At 31.5% G+C, this 14,719-nt stretch overlaps 1 protein-coding gene across 1 annotated transcript; it reads right to left on the minus strand.

Annotated features, from left to right (window-relative positions):
• Window positions 1–9,318: 9,318 nt before the first annotated feature.
• LOC124365852 lies at window positions 9,319–14,680 on the minus strand. Its single transcript, XM_046821919.1, has 2 exons — window positions 14,447–14,680; window positions 9,319–11,571 (listed from the first exon to the last, which is right to left on the minus strand). Exon 2 carries the CDS (start codon window positions 11,563–11,565, stop codon window positions 10,108–10,110), a length of 1,458 nt encoding a protein of 485 aa, XP_046677875.1. The 5' UTR covers window positions 11,566–11,571; window positions 14,447–14,680; the 3' UTR covers window positions 9,319–10,107.
• Between the last annotated feature and the right edge of the window lie 39 nt (window positions 14,681–14,719).

Raw genomic sequence — 14,719 nt, forward strand, 5'->3', positions numbered from 1 at the left:
ATGACACATCTCTTTTGCTGTCCAGCCCCACTGTGGAAACTCTTGAACAACTAACTGACTTTTGTTGAAGCCAACGGTTTAGTACAATGGTTTGACGATTAATTCATTCAAAATCCAGTTTCTAAACTTTCACATTTCTGAAATATCCGCTCCTGATTTTAGTTTCTATCCAGATGAAATTCCTATCCACCTGATTAACAACATAACATTTCTTGGACTGACCTTGGACGACAAACTAAAATTTCATAACCATATTCAAAATGTATCCAACAAAGTCAGCTCAGGAATATTTTCCATTTGCACCTTAGCAAAATCACCTAACTCTGATATTCTTTCTGTATATTACAGACCCGCATCTCATCTAAGCTCTGCCCATATGGGGGAGTGAGGACAAAAGGACACTGTTTCTCTTCCGCCTACAAAAAAGAGCAATCAGAGTAATTTTTTCAATTAACAAGCGTGTCTTGTAAACCTATTTTAAGTCTTCCAATATTTTTACTTTTGCATGTCTTTATATTTATGTAACTTTATCTTTTCTAACTCAGTACATTGAACATTTCAAAATTCCTCGTAACCATCAGTATAATTTAAGAATTTCTAACAATCTTCAAGTCCCTACACATCAAAAAGCTTGCTTCCAAAAAAATCTCCGTTATAATGCTATTAATCTCTTTAGCAAACTCCTTATGCACCTCAAAACAGAGTTAAACAATTTAAAATTTAGAAAAATGTTTGTTATTTCTCTCTGAAAAATCTTTTTACAGCGTCTGTAAATTCCTGACTGACGGCTACTTGGATAACCTTGTAGTTTTATAATATCTTGTGAGTTCAAGTCGTTTTAGTTATTTTATTGACGATTGTAATCTGTTGTAAGAAGTTAACTGACATGACCAATGCGTGTGTTACTTTGGTTGAATAAACGATTAATTCTCTTGGTCTAAATATGTCAATCATAATTTCACTGTTATTAATGTATTCTGTTCGTCCTGAACAACTATAGATGGTTTTTAGGAGGGGGAAATAAGCAATAAGTATGGTTTTTAATAATTGGAATGAAAATGTCATTTTGTGGTCATATTTGTGTACTGTACTTCTTGTTATCAATGATTTTCAAACATCTCATCAAGCTCAACGTCACTAATGGTTCTGGCTTGAATGGTATCTTGCCTGGTGTTTTCTTGTTTGTTGAAGCAATGTGTTGTATTGCTCTTGTTTAAAGATTTATTTAAACTTGTATGTCAAATAGGGCATTTTCCCGGCTACAGTATAGGCATAATAAGTGGCCACCAACACAATCGAATGATATGGAATCATTGATATTCATGTCCATCAGAAGGACTAAAAGCAAAATGTCAGACCAAATAACGTAATAGATGTTTCAAAGAGCAATATGGTTTTGCTAATTTTCAATCTAAGAAATTAATTTATAAATATTAATATAATTTACAAATTAAAATAAAATATATAATTAATATAATTACAACAAAACAATAACATTTACTTACATTATGTATTTTCAAGGATAAACGTGACTGCTTGTGAAACAAAGAACGTCACTGTTCTTGCCGCCATTAGTCAATAACAAAACACATGATTTAAATTTTGGATTTATTTCCAAACTAGTTTTTACTTTAAATAAAATTTGAATGATGATTTGAGCTGAATTACGTTTTAGGCTTTTAAAATAATGTAAAGAAGCTATACTCTTATATGTAAAAGAAATGTATTTGTTTCAGATTTAAAAAAATAACTAAACTTTTTTTAGTCTGTTTGAGCAGTGCAGTACTTAAGATTACTTTAGCCAATCTTAAATGGTATTTCTTCAGGTACAGATGCCATCAAAACTACATTCATTAATTAAAATGTCATAGTTTTTTTTATTTCAATGAAAATAACACACGATTTTTGGTATATTCATAATACCAAATTTTTAATGTTCAAATAAGTCTTTTTAAGTGCTTTATTTGCAACGTCTAGTTGTTCTTACTTTTCTTGTAGTGAAACACTATTTGATTTCCACCTTTAATTATAGTTTTCATTTCCTCACAAACAAACAAACTTAAAACATTGCTGAGTGTTTATAAAAGCATTTTGAGCCAATATTTGCATAATCGTCACATTATTGTTCTTGTCGTTGTCACTAGCCTTCTCTTACATAAACATAATAACAACAGATGGTAATGACATCTAAATAAAAAAAGCTGGCAATGATTAATTATGAATATCTATTGGTAAAATGTTGCATTCAATAGTATCGATAGTTATCATCCGATTGTGTTGGTGGCCGCTTATTATACTGTAGCTCATTTTCCTTACTGCACTCAAATCCAGGAACATTGTATCTTTTGTTTAATAGTGATGACAATGATAACATAGCTAATTATAGTCCTCATTATGAATGGAATTGCTCCAACTGTTAAAAGGATGATTCCACCCATGCATCATGGTTTTACTTATAGAAGATTGATAACAAAGAATTTGTTGGTTTACCATGGCTGCATTTTGGTAACATTAATTTAACATTACTATATGTTAATAAAAACACAACTTTTTCTAGTTTAATAAAACTACAATTAATTTAACAATTTATTGAACACTTTACAAAAGTTTGGTCTACATGATTTTGTTCTCATAACATTGCAATTAATCCAATTGTGATTTTTGGCTAAATGTACCATATTTTTTTAGCTGATGCTCAGGTACTGCATAATCTGGCACCATGACATAAATGAATTTGAATGAAAGCATAGTATAATGAAATTAACATGTTATAGTCAATAAATAATTTTAATTACACAAGAGGTACCAGACTTTTAATTTTTGGTCTAGGTAATGTTTAGGTGTCTTGAGGAATAGCACTTTAACCATAGGTACATATATTTCATAACTTTTTCAGATGATGTATGGATGAAGTATCCGTAGTTGAGTTCTACTTGCTGCTACTGCTGCTTATACTCCCAGTGAAGCTCTTCTTTGACCTCTGGGCATGGCTGGGATGGGAGCTTTTCAAGAACAATTGACATATGATTTAATTTTAAGAATTTACTAGTTATAGTAACAATGTTGCCAAAAACCTTATTGCCAAAATAAATTATTTTTATATGGATTATAAAGCTGAAGTCATCTTTACCTGATAATTACAAAACTTACTTAAAACAGTTGTAACACTTTATAGTACAATCTCAACATTCTTGTTAGGGAAGTAGGAAAGGTATGTTTACCACAGGCGGAATTAATAAAAGAATAAATTGGTAAACTGGGTTATTACTACATACTACTCTATTGACAAGCTTAATTTCATCTTCATATAGGGTAAATAACTAGTATGGATATTCCATCTTAATATTTTAACAAACGCACCTTGGGATATATCGATGGTTTTTATCCAGTTTTAAGTGTCTAATTCTATCTTTTACCACCGAAAGGTCACATGACTGTTTTTTTGAAGTCATGGATTCTTTTGACGGGCTATGGATGTATGTTTTGCATGGGGAAAAACGTTTGTTTCGTGTCATGGAATAGGTCACGCTTGTTAGGTCTGTAACAAAGTCAAAGTCAAATCATCTTTATTTACATAAACTTTAAGTTTAGTAATTAATTGTGTTAACAAATAAAGGTTTAGGTCTAGGTTGCCTTGTTGGTCTTAGGTCCTCCTTCCGTAGAATTCGTTTAGAGAGTAAAATGGTCGATCCAGTAGCCAGTTCTTGAGGGTTTGTCTGAAGTGTTTCCGGTCTATCTTTTTAAAGTCTTCAGGAAGTGTGTTCCACATCTTGGCGCCAGCATAGCTTGGACTCTTTTCAGTTGCTGTGAGCCTATGGCGAGGCAGGCAGTAATCAGATGCATGTCTTTTATTATATTGATGCATTTGTGCATAGGTCCTTGCTGCCTCTGGTGCTTTGATGTGAACATGCATCACAGCTTCTAGGATGTATAAATTTACAACAGTTAGTATTCTAAGTTGTTTGAAGGAATCCCTGCATGTTTCCCTGTATTGAAGACTTCCCAGAATTCTTATAGCTACAACTGTAACCGCTAGAGATGGGACTCTTGAGGCCATTTTAATGTCAGGGCGTTTCTCCATTTAGTTCAGTGTGTTAGTTATCCAGGTGTGTTAGTGAGAGATTACTGTCGCTCCTTGTTAAAGTAACTACTTCTTTTGGCGGGCTAAGGATGTATGTTTTGTACGTGGGGGGGGGGAATGGAAAGGCAGTAACGGCACTGACTAACAGAATTGACTACTTATAACGGGCTATGAATAAAATAAAACACAGACTAAAATATATTGTAAAATACTGGTTTGAATAAATCTACAAACTAATAATTTATATATTAATGAATCCAACGTAAAATTGATTAACTTACTGCTATTTTAAAGCACATCGGATTCTAAATTGAATTTTAGCACGGTTAATATTAATTCCTATTCCAGTTAACTACTAGTTTCATCCTGATGAGATTTAAAAAAAGTTCAAAAATAAATTGATTAGATAGATCTCTTCTAGCTCTTCTTAACAAAGCCGTAGTGTAATTTAATACTGGAAGAAAATTAGTCAATCTGTTGATTTATAACCTTTACTCATTTACATTTGGCCTTGCTTTACATTCACATAAAAACTATATTACGTAAAACAGATTTTAATACAAATTTTGCTGAAGATACGGCAGATCCATTCATTGATTTTTTAAACAAATTAAATTTAACAATGTCAAAAGATAAAACACAAGTACAATGAGATATGGAACAACAATATATTTAGCAAGAAGAATTTTTATTTCTTATTTCTCTTATTATAAACCCATAATTTCATTTTTAGAATATAATGACAATGGAAATGAAGTAATTATTTTGGACATATAAAATTGTAGTTGTAATAATACTGACCAAATTATAGAAACTAATAAAAACGATCATAATGAAAATGTATACATATTTATTACTTTAATATTTAGAAGTCAGTGATTATTGTAATATAATATATATATATGTGACAGATACGGCCAAATACAAAATAATTGAATCGGAAAAAGTAAGCGCTCTGAGGTGTAATGGTAGCACATTCACCCGGCAAGTGAGAGATCCGGGTTCGACTCCCGGCGGAGCAAGTACTTTTTGTGATTCAATGTTTATTGAAATTAAATTAGGCTACTGCCATTTATACAATTTAATGTAAATAAAAGTCGTTTGACAGGTATTTGGTCTTCCGATCATATTTTAGTTTGCTTATTGAAACGTATATGTGACAGATACGGCCAAATACAAAATAATTGAATCGGAAAAAGTAAGCGCTCTGTGGTGTAATGGTAGCACATTCACCCGGCAAGTGAGAGATCCGGGTTCGACTCCCGGCAGAGCAAGTACTTTTTGTGATTCAATGTTTATTGAAATTAAATAAGGCTATTGCCATTTATACAATTTAATGTAAATAAAAGTCGTTTGACAGGTATTTGGTCTTCCGATCATATGTTAGTTTGCTTATTTAAATGTATATGTGACAGATACGGTCAAATACAAATTAATTGAATCGGAAAAAGTAAGCTCTGTGGTGTAATGGTAGCACATTCACCCGACAAGTGAGAGATCCGGGTTCGACTCCCGGCGGAGCAAGTACTTTTTGTGATTCAATGTTTATTGAAATTAAATAAGGCTATTGCCATTTATACAATTTAATGTAAATAAAAGTCGTTTGACAGGTATTTGGTCTTCCGATCATATGTTAGTTTGCTTATTTAAACGCATATGTGACGGATATGGCCAAATACAAAATAAAATAATTGAATCGGAAAAAGTAAGCGCTAAAAGTAGTCACTTTGGTTGGCCAGTCTTACGAGACTACCTTTCTATTTGTTTTTTTTTTTTTTTTTTTTTTTTTTTGAAGACTCATCCAGAGGTTAGTGCAAAAATATAATGATTTATGAAATTTGAGTAATAGATAACATGTCCCAATCGTAACCTCTCTCACAATTCGACATCCATGCAGCTGGACAGCAGTTTCATGTTCCCTATTCACATTTATCGGAATAAAACAATGGCAAACTGTGTCTGTTACTGAATTTTTAATAACACAAATTAAAATTCATGTGCCACTTAAAATATTAAAATATAACATGATTAGTGGTGTTATAACTAGTTAATAAACCAACAATAATCAGGATTTCAAATAAATCTTGATTTATTTATTAGATAACAATTACAACATACATAATATCAATCATCACAGTCAACATGTATGCACATTGAATTAAACATAACACACAAAATGGAAATGTTGCTTGAAATTCAGCTAGATATGCTTTAGTTTGTTACAAAATTGTCGTTACTTTTTTTATAACATGAAAAATATATCACAAAATAAATGGGCATTCTATATGTTAAATAAATAAAATTGTTCATCTTTTATATAAATATTAACTAATACTCTTCTTCCCACAACACCTATGAACATGCAATTTTTACCTTGTATACAATTTATATAAGTACCACGTACAAGTATATAAACTTACATTCAATAACTTTTATAGGTCAAATAACAATTCCTGTTTATGATGCAATGAATAGCTTCTTCACATAGCATATGTAGAGGAAAAGAAGTGAACTTTGCATCCTTCTTCTTAACCCAATCCCAACATGTGTGTGTGTGTCTGTGTATATGTATACACATATGTTTTATATTTTAAAACAATTAATTTGTCAATGTCTATATAAATGGACTTGGAATCGTATGAAGGTAAGTGGACGCTCTTGTATATGTGTGTGTGTATATATATACACACACACACACACAAATTAATTGTTTAAAAATACGTTGACAAATTAATTGTTTTAAAATATAAAACAAAGACTTACATTTGCGCTATACCAAAATAATCACAAAGAATTGATTTTTCTAATAAAGTTATAAACTAAACTATACACAGTACAAGCATTCACCCACAGTTTCACTGCAACATTCCTTAGCATTTTATAGAATAGCGTCAACAATTTCAGTAACACAAACTATTTCAGGCCAGTGATTGTTAAGAGATTCAAAAGTCAAACAACATTGCCACTGTCTTTTATTTTTGGTTTAGAACATGAAAAGCATTTCTGGTTGAAATAAATTATATTTCTCACGCAATAGTAGTTTTTATTGTTGCAACTATCAAAAATATGTATACAAATTGTGTCTGAAAACTCAACTTGAGTAAAAACTCGCCTACAATCAGTCCTTGTAACCTACTTTCAGTTAAAGTTATTTTCGGTGCCTTAGTACCATTTGTCTTGTTGCTCCGATCCAGAAAATATATACTTATGTAGGTCTGAATAGTCTACTTTGGTCAAAAAGCTTATGTTTCCAGCCACTGTAATCTATGTTTGGTCTAAATTATTTCCTATAGTAGCATTTGCTCTGTTACCTTGATAAAGAAAATATATACATACATATCTACTTTGGCCTGTTACTTTGTCTAATTTGAGCCCAAGGACGTGTGTCAAATTTCACCTTTCTTGGACAGTGGGAGGTTGAAAAATAAAAATATAGCAGGTTTGAATCTATAAATAAATAAATATATATATATATATACACACACATTAGTACAAGAATCTAGTAACATTTTTTTAAATGATTTTTGTAAACACTTTTAAAATTTCACATAGTTAACTTATAATATAAATAATATTATTTACAGTGTTTATTTTATTAGTATTACTGGGGAGGGTTCTGCCAGAGCCTTCATGGATGAGCCACCAAAGGTATGTTTACTCAATTCTTTAACTCCACACATGCATAAAGTGATCGTATAAAAGTATTCACAATTTTGTTATATACCTCATAAATCAAAGACAACAAATGTTTTAAAACAGTATTTTAGGCACATTATTATTAGAGTAATATAATTGTAAGAATAAATATTTTCCACAGTTATTAGAATATAATTTAGTATATTTTATGCGGCATAAAAAGGAAATTACGTTAACCCTTTCAGTGTCAGGCCAAAAATGAAGTCATTTCCAAAAAAGCCAGGGATTTTCCAACCAGTAATACTGAACGCCTATTTCAGCTGGTTTGCAGTGTTTTACTGAAAAATTGTTAAAACTATAAATATTGATATATTTTCGTAATTTTTTACCTGTCAACAGAAAAATAAATTTCATTCTTAAAAACTATAGAACAAATCTTATTTTTAAATGTAATGCACTTTTAAAAATTAAAAAAAGAGAAATATCAACTCCAGTAAATAATTTTTTTTACAGTTTCACATGAGAAATAGCACTTTGAAAATAATATGTTGTTACAAAACATAATATCACTTAAAATCCTAATAATATAAAAGAAAGAGCCTTTGTTTCTTTGATTTGCTTTCACGTATAAATTATTTTAAACAATTGCACTAAAATTTGACATGGGCATTCTTAGGCTTCCTGGGCTGAATATAGGCCTAATCTTATTTTGAAAATCCTTCCAGGCTATATCCTACTGGTCTTTAAGGCAGCAAAGAATCCCATCTTGGTCTCTAAAGTTTTGTAATGTGAATTCAAAGAGCCGGTTAAATGTATTCAACTGTTACGTGTAAACATTGTATTATGACAGCATGACCACATGTTTAATTATTTTAACAATTTTCAATTTGTTTACATTTATAGAGTGAAATCATAACGAAAGTAACAACACTTATTACTTCAACACTGTAGGCAAACCAATTTAATTACACACACAAAGCAATACACTAAATGCAATTTCAATGACAGAAAATCATCAAGGTGATTGCATCCATTTCTCAATGATGATGTAGCCTATTATATGTTATTGATTAGGTATATAAATACTGATATAATTCCTAGACTGGACTGAGGAAATAGTATGATATGGTGAACACGGATTGAGGAGCAAGCACTTTACTGTATCACGTATTATATTTACATGTGGATGGCAACTGTAATGTATTGAATGAGTTTGTATTATTGATGCCGATTTTAGTTTTTAACTAACAATAACAATACCTATATCCATACAGTTTAGAAAACTATACTGTTTTGAATCCAACCACATTACAAATTTGTATATATATATATATATATATATATATATATATATATATATATATATATATATATATATATAGGTCTATTTATATTGTTTCTCGGGGCAAAATAGCAAACTCCATTTTTACATTGGAAATGTAATTAATTTGAACTAGTAGTGCAAAATCTGAAGTAAGAATTACTCTCACTTTTGCATAACTTTTGGCCCTCTAAATCATGCACACAGTAAAATGGGTACCTGATGCACAGCATATGACATTACACTTTAAAATATCATAGGACCCTATCATATTACATCACAAGTGCTTTCACTACGAAAACTATGAACTTCAATGTTGCAGTTCCTCTACATTGATCTAAAATAGTTCCAAGTGTTACTGAAATCATGGAAGCTATTCAAATAAATTACAGAATGTGCATACAAATTGCGGGCGAAGCCGTAGGTATGTGCTAGTAAAAAATAAAATTGAATACAAACATAAAAATGTTTTTAAAACTGTCAAAGTTATGTTTAGTGGTTTATACAACTACATTTTCACTTTTTTGTGTTACTTTAAACTAAATTTAAAACTAAACAGTTGATAAATCTTAATATACGGCTATAAATATTTTCTCTTGATTGTTCACTGATTGTTTATACACCAACAAATTTATAATATGCCTATGTTAAAAATTCTCTATAGTTTTTAAAAAGTTAATATATACAGACGTTGGCATTAAAAGGGTAAAATGTTGAAAAATAAGTAAAGAAAAAAAGGAAAATAACGTTTTTTTTAAATGTCTGCAAAATTAATGCTGGGATTTTTAGCAGATACATTGCAATAAATCACCAGGAAAGTTAGGAGATATTTTTGCAAAAAAATGGCTGGGATTAAAGGTTAAACTTTTTACTTTTCGTTTGAAAAAAATTATTTTAGTACATTAATAGCACTCACCGTACACAATAAGATAAAACATTAAGAAACATATCACTGTATGTCATATACCATATCACACGATTAAGGAAAACATTCCAATTAATGCGATAACAGCTACAAACAAGTAAGGAAAGTTTAAAATTATGATTGTTATGTTGGAGCCAGTGTTAATTACCAGAATTGTAACATGTAAATTGTTGTAACCATTTCGTTCCAAACAAAAAACTTAGCTGAATTATTACATGGGAACATAAGACCTGTTGTACCAAGAGTGGAAAGTAGAGTCTTTTCGTCCATACTCCAAACTTCAATTTTGTTCACTTTGTCCCAGCGAGCAATCAACACTAAATTCCAATCTAGGAATGTGAAATCAAATCCAAAAAGATTTGAGGAGAATTTGACAATAGCCGTTGTGAAAACGAGATCAAAATCGTTGACGTCTAAAACAACTAGATCACCTCCAGTTTTGAATCCAAGATGGTTTCCATGAACCTGAACACTGTCAGGATTAATAATTTCCTCATATTGCTTTGAGACTAGGTTCTCTCCATTTGAAGAATTGTAAATGCTCAGCTTTGCTTGAGTGTGGTCAACAGTTAATATAATGTGATTCTCGTAGTAGATCCATGGAACGTGAGGCCTCAAAATATTAAGCTTTTTAAATGTCAACTTGGAAAGATCATAAATATACAACACAGTGTAGTATGAGTCTTCGGTAAAATTATCTGTTCGTTTTGTGTGTTGAACACAAACTAGAATTTTGCCCAAGTCAGCTTTTGGAGGGCAAAATTTGACATTGTAAATAGGATCTCGTATTTCACTTGAAATTGCTTTGACCTGTTCTTCCTTCAGTTTTCCACCCGTCTCCGTATCCCAAACATGAAAGGAAGCACCATCATATGGTCCATTTTCAGCTAAACCGATAAAATACTTCCCGACATAGAATGCTTGAAGATGTGTTGGCCTTCGTTTCACTGTTTCATTGTACCATTCATCAATGTTCTGAGATTTGGGGATAGTTTCCGAAACTGATTCTGCTTGGTTGAACAAACGTCTATGAGAGAGTTTGAAATGCTTTCCTTCAGACTTGTACACTTGCAACAGAGTGTCTTGGACTATAGCTAACTTATTATCACAAACATGGATCATGCATTTACACCGAGTGTTAGTGAGAGCACACACAATTGTCTCCTGCTTGACAGGTGTACTTCTAATATTCCACACTGCACAGTGATTATCGTTTACATTAGCTACAAGCACATCTTTGTGAACTTTTAAATCAAAGTAATTATAAGCCAAATCAGTCACTTTGTAAGTTTTGTGATTGGATCGCTGCCAGTTACACTTTACGTGTTGTAACTTCATATACACTACTCTCCAGTAACACAAAGGTTCCAGTTCCTTGTTGGATGTCTCCGGATCAACAAACGTAGGAGGAATTGAGGACTGAACTGCTTGTACATGTTCGATGGTAGCAGTGCTGCTCTGACAATGGCAGATTTGTTTCCAAACACGGTCATTGTTCACAGCAGCCCTCCAGCTGATGCTAACCAGAGAACAAGCCAGCAAATCCCTCACCTCCAGGTGAGTGAGAATTTGTTCCAGAGGGAGCACTGGAAGAGTCTCCATGTAAATCTGTGAACACAATATTGTTGTATAAATCTGAAGGATAAAAATTGTGTCAAAGTATAGTACAAGCTTTCTATTATTTATGTAGTATAAATTGTGTTAAAGGTTAAAGATGTCATTCGGACCACCACGGTTTAGGTCAAAATTGTGACTTTTTGGGTTTTAAAATGTACAAAAATTTAAGATGTTGTCTGCAAACAGTACAATAATTGCATAACCCTAAATTAAAATTCAATAACTTACCAAAATTTAATTTAAAGAAATGCAATTTAATCCACTTATAAAGACAAAATGGCTAATTTGTACATTACTGAAAATTCATCAAAATTAGAAGAACTATTATTGCAATTTTAGAAGATTATTATTTATTGAGTAAAAAAATGCTGTTTTGGGTATAAAATCTTAAAAATTAGAGGATGAAAAATATCTGAGTTATAACCTATAACCTAATTTTTTTCTGAAAATAGTTTGTTTTGTGGTACAGTAATTCATGACTTGTGCAAGCATGCCTTAGTAAAGTAGCCACGCTTGCTTATGCATTGACGGATTTCGTTGAAACAGCTACTGTTAGGTGTGTAATAACATTTTTCAAATTGTTGGTGTCTAGTAAATCTTCTATAACTATACTGACTTTTTTGTTATTTGACTTTAAATATTTTCAACAGACACCATTTTTTAAAACATTAACACATTTACAACAGCTTATTTTTGTACTTTTTTATTTACCATTGAATTTTTCAATAATATAGCAAAAAACAGTAAGTGTTTTTACGTTAAATGTTACGTATAATGAGAAATGTATGTAGGCTTCAAAATTTTGCACAAACAAATTTATTTTGGGTAGAGTGCTAAAAGCGGATCCGTTTCTTTTATATCAAAATCATCAAACAATAATTTAATTTAATTATTATACCCATTGATATAATTAAAACATTAGTAATTAATTTGAACAATAACTAAATCAACTAAGTTACACCAACTGTACACATATTTTCATTATCTGAACATGATTTGTTCCGTACATAAATTCTTTTAAATAAATGAAGATAGTTAACTTTAGAAAACTAAACAAAATAAACACTAAAAGATGTGTTAATGTATTTTTCTTGGTTTCGAGATGTATGTTATGTTGTTACGTTTTCTTTATTATTTAAATTACATTTTCCTGTCGCCCGTCTTAATTTTATAGTTTGATTAATGGTTATGGTTCTTTTATTATTTATGACGTTACATTATTGCTTAAACAATTTTTATTAATTTGCAACATGTGACTTTGATTTAGTATTTTAAATACTTTGATATCGATTGATAGTTCTGTTATTTGATATGTAAAGTATCGATGATTGTTATAAGCGATATAAGAAATGGGTCCACTTGTCAGGTTCAATATATTTTTCAATGGTTTTTCTTGGAACCCAAAAAATGGTAATTCTAAGCAATATATGGGTCAACCTCGATTTTTCTCATATTACAATATAATGTTCCAATAGTCAATTAGAAAAGGAAATGACTAGAATTTCTTGCCGGAAAGCAGTTATAGGGAGCAGGCAAGTCATATTACAATATAATGTTCCAATAGTCAATTAGAAAAGGAAATGACTAGAATTTCTTGCTGGAAAGCAGTTATAGGGAGCAGGCAACCGCGAGAATTACCTATTAGTGATCAGGGGCACTGACGTGATCTGGGCTTCAAATTTGGAACTACTCGAGTTAATTTTTTTTCTAAAAGAGCAAGCAGCGCGAAGCGCTGTGCAGCGGGCAAGCATCGTGCGTGATCTTCGTCTATACTGAATTGATTCAGGCCAAAGGAATGACACAGATTCCTTTACCAGATTTTTACGGAGATTTTGTATTGGGCGGATTATATTGGTTTACTTTGCTTTCCAGCATGTAATTATGTGTTTAAAATTGTTTACATACATTACCTACATTATATTGTAATATGTAATAACAATTTATCAGAAATTTTTAATAAAAAAAAGGATCACGCATTATGCCTGCCCGCTGCGCAGCGCTTCTCGCTGCTTGCTCTTTTAGAAAAAAAATTAACTCGAGTAGTTCCAAATTTGAAGCCCAGATCACGTCAGTGCCCCTGATCACTAATAGGTAACTCTAAGCAATATATGACCGTCTGGCGGTTGCCTGCTCCCTATAACTGCTTTCCGGGAAGAAATTCTACTCATTTCCTTTTCTAATTGACTATTGGAACATTATATTGTAATATGAGAAAAATCGAGGTTGACCCATATATTGCTTAGAATTACCCAAAAAATTAAGCATTCGTGTGCCTGATGGGGTACACAATAGACTAACGTATTTATTTAAATGCGGGATCAAATTTAACAAATTAGTAATTATTTACTTTAGCCACTTCACACTTTTTGCCAAGAGTTCAACTTGAAATAAGAAAATAAATGTATAGGACACTAGTACAATAAATATAAGAGATAGGAAAGGCTAAATAATAACAGAAATTACAACGGAAACATCCCTGGCCATCTTGGAACTGTTAGGTTATATGTTATATCTCAAATAGTCTCAACAATCTAGGGGATCGGGGGGGGGGGGGGCGGGGGGGGATCAGGGTTTCTGGGTGGGGGGATAACAAGCTAAATTTGAGCTCAAATCACATGAGAAAGGCTTAACTGAAATGCTCCTTGCCAGCAGTGCGGGGTGGCACTTAAGGGCAGTTGGCACTAAAAGCAGGTAGGAAGTGGCATTGCCCTTTGTAAATAAATAAACTCAAATAAAACATAGACCTAACAACAAAAAATAAAGACAAATAAAAAAACTAGCCACATAATAAGTAGCTTTAAACTAGTACTTAGGCTAGCTGTTTATACATAAAATAATGATCAAACAAAACTAGTAGGCCACTCACCTGAAATTATATTGGGAAATCAAAATAACTGCATTACTTACAAATACCAATAACTTTCACTGACACTAAATGTTGTTTTGTGTCAATTTTCAGATTCAATAATTGTTACTTAGGATACCTTAATTTAAAACGGAAAATTTAACTCAATATAATTTAATTAAATATTGACAGTACTACTTTGTTGACTGCAATAAGCAGACAATGTTTACAGTCGAACGGGATTATCAGAATCCAAAGACTGTCCGACAAATGATCACATTATAAACTATAAAG

The sequence above is a fragment of the Homalodisca vitripennis genome, chromosome 7, assembly GCF_021130785.1.
Source record: "Homalodisca vitripennis isolate AUS2020 chromosome 7, UT_GWSS_2.1, whole genome shotgun sequence".
Classification (NCBI taxonomy): domain Eukaryota; kingdom Metazoa; phylum Arthropoda; class Insecta; order Hemiptera; family Cicadellidae; genus Homalodisca; species Homalodisca vitripennis.

Coding starts and splice junctions, on each gene's coding strand:
- LOC124365852 (XM_046821919.1), bottom strand. CDS start 11,565: ATGGAGACTCTTCCAGTGCTCCCTCTGGAACAAATTCTCACTCACCTG.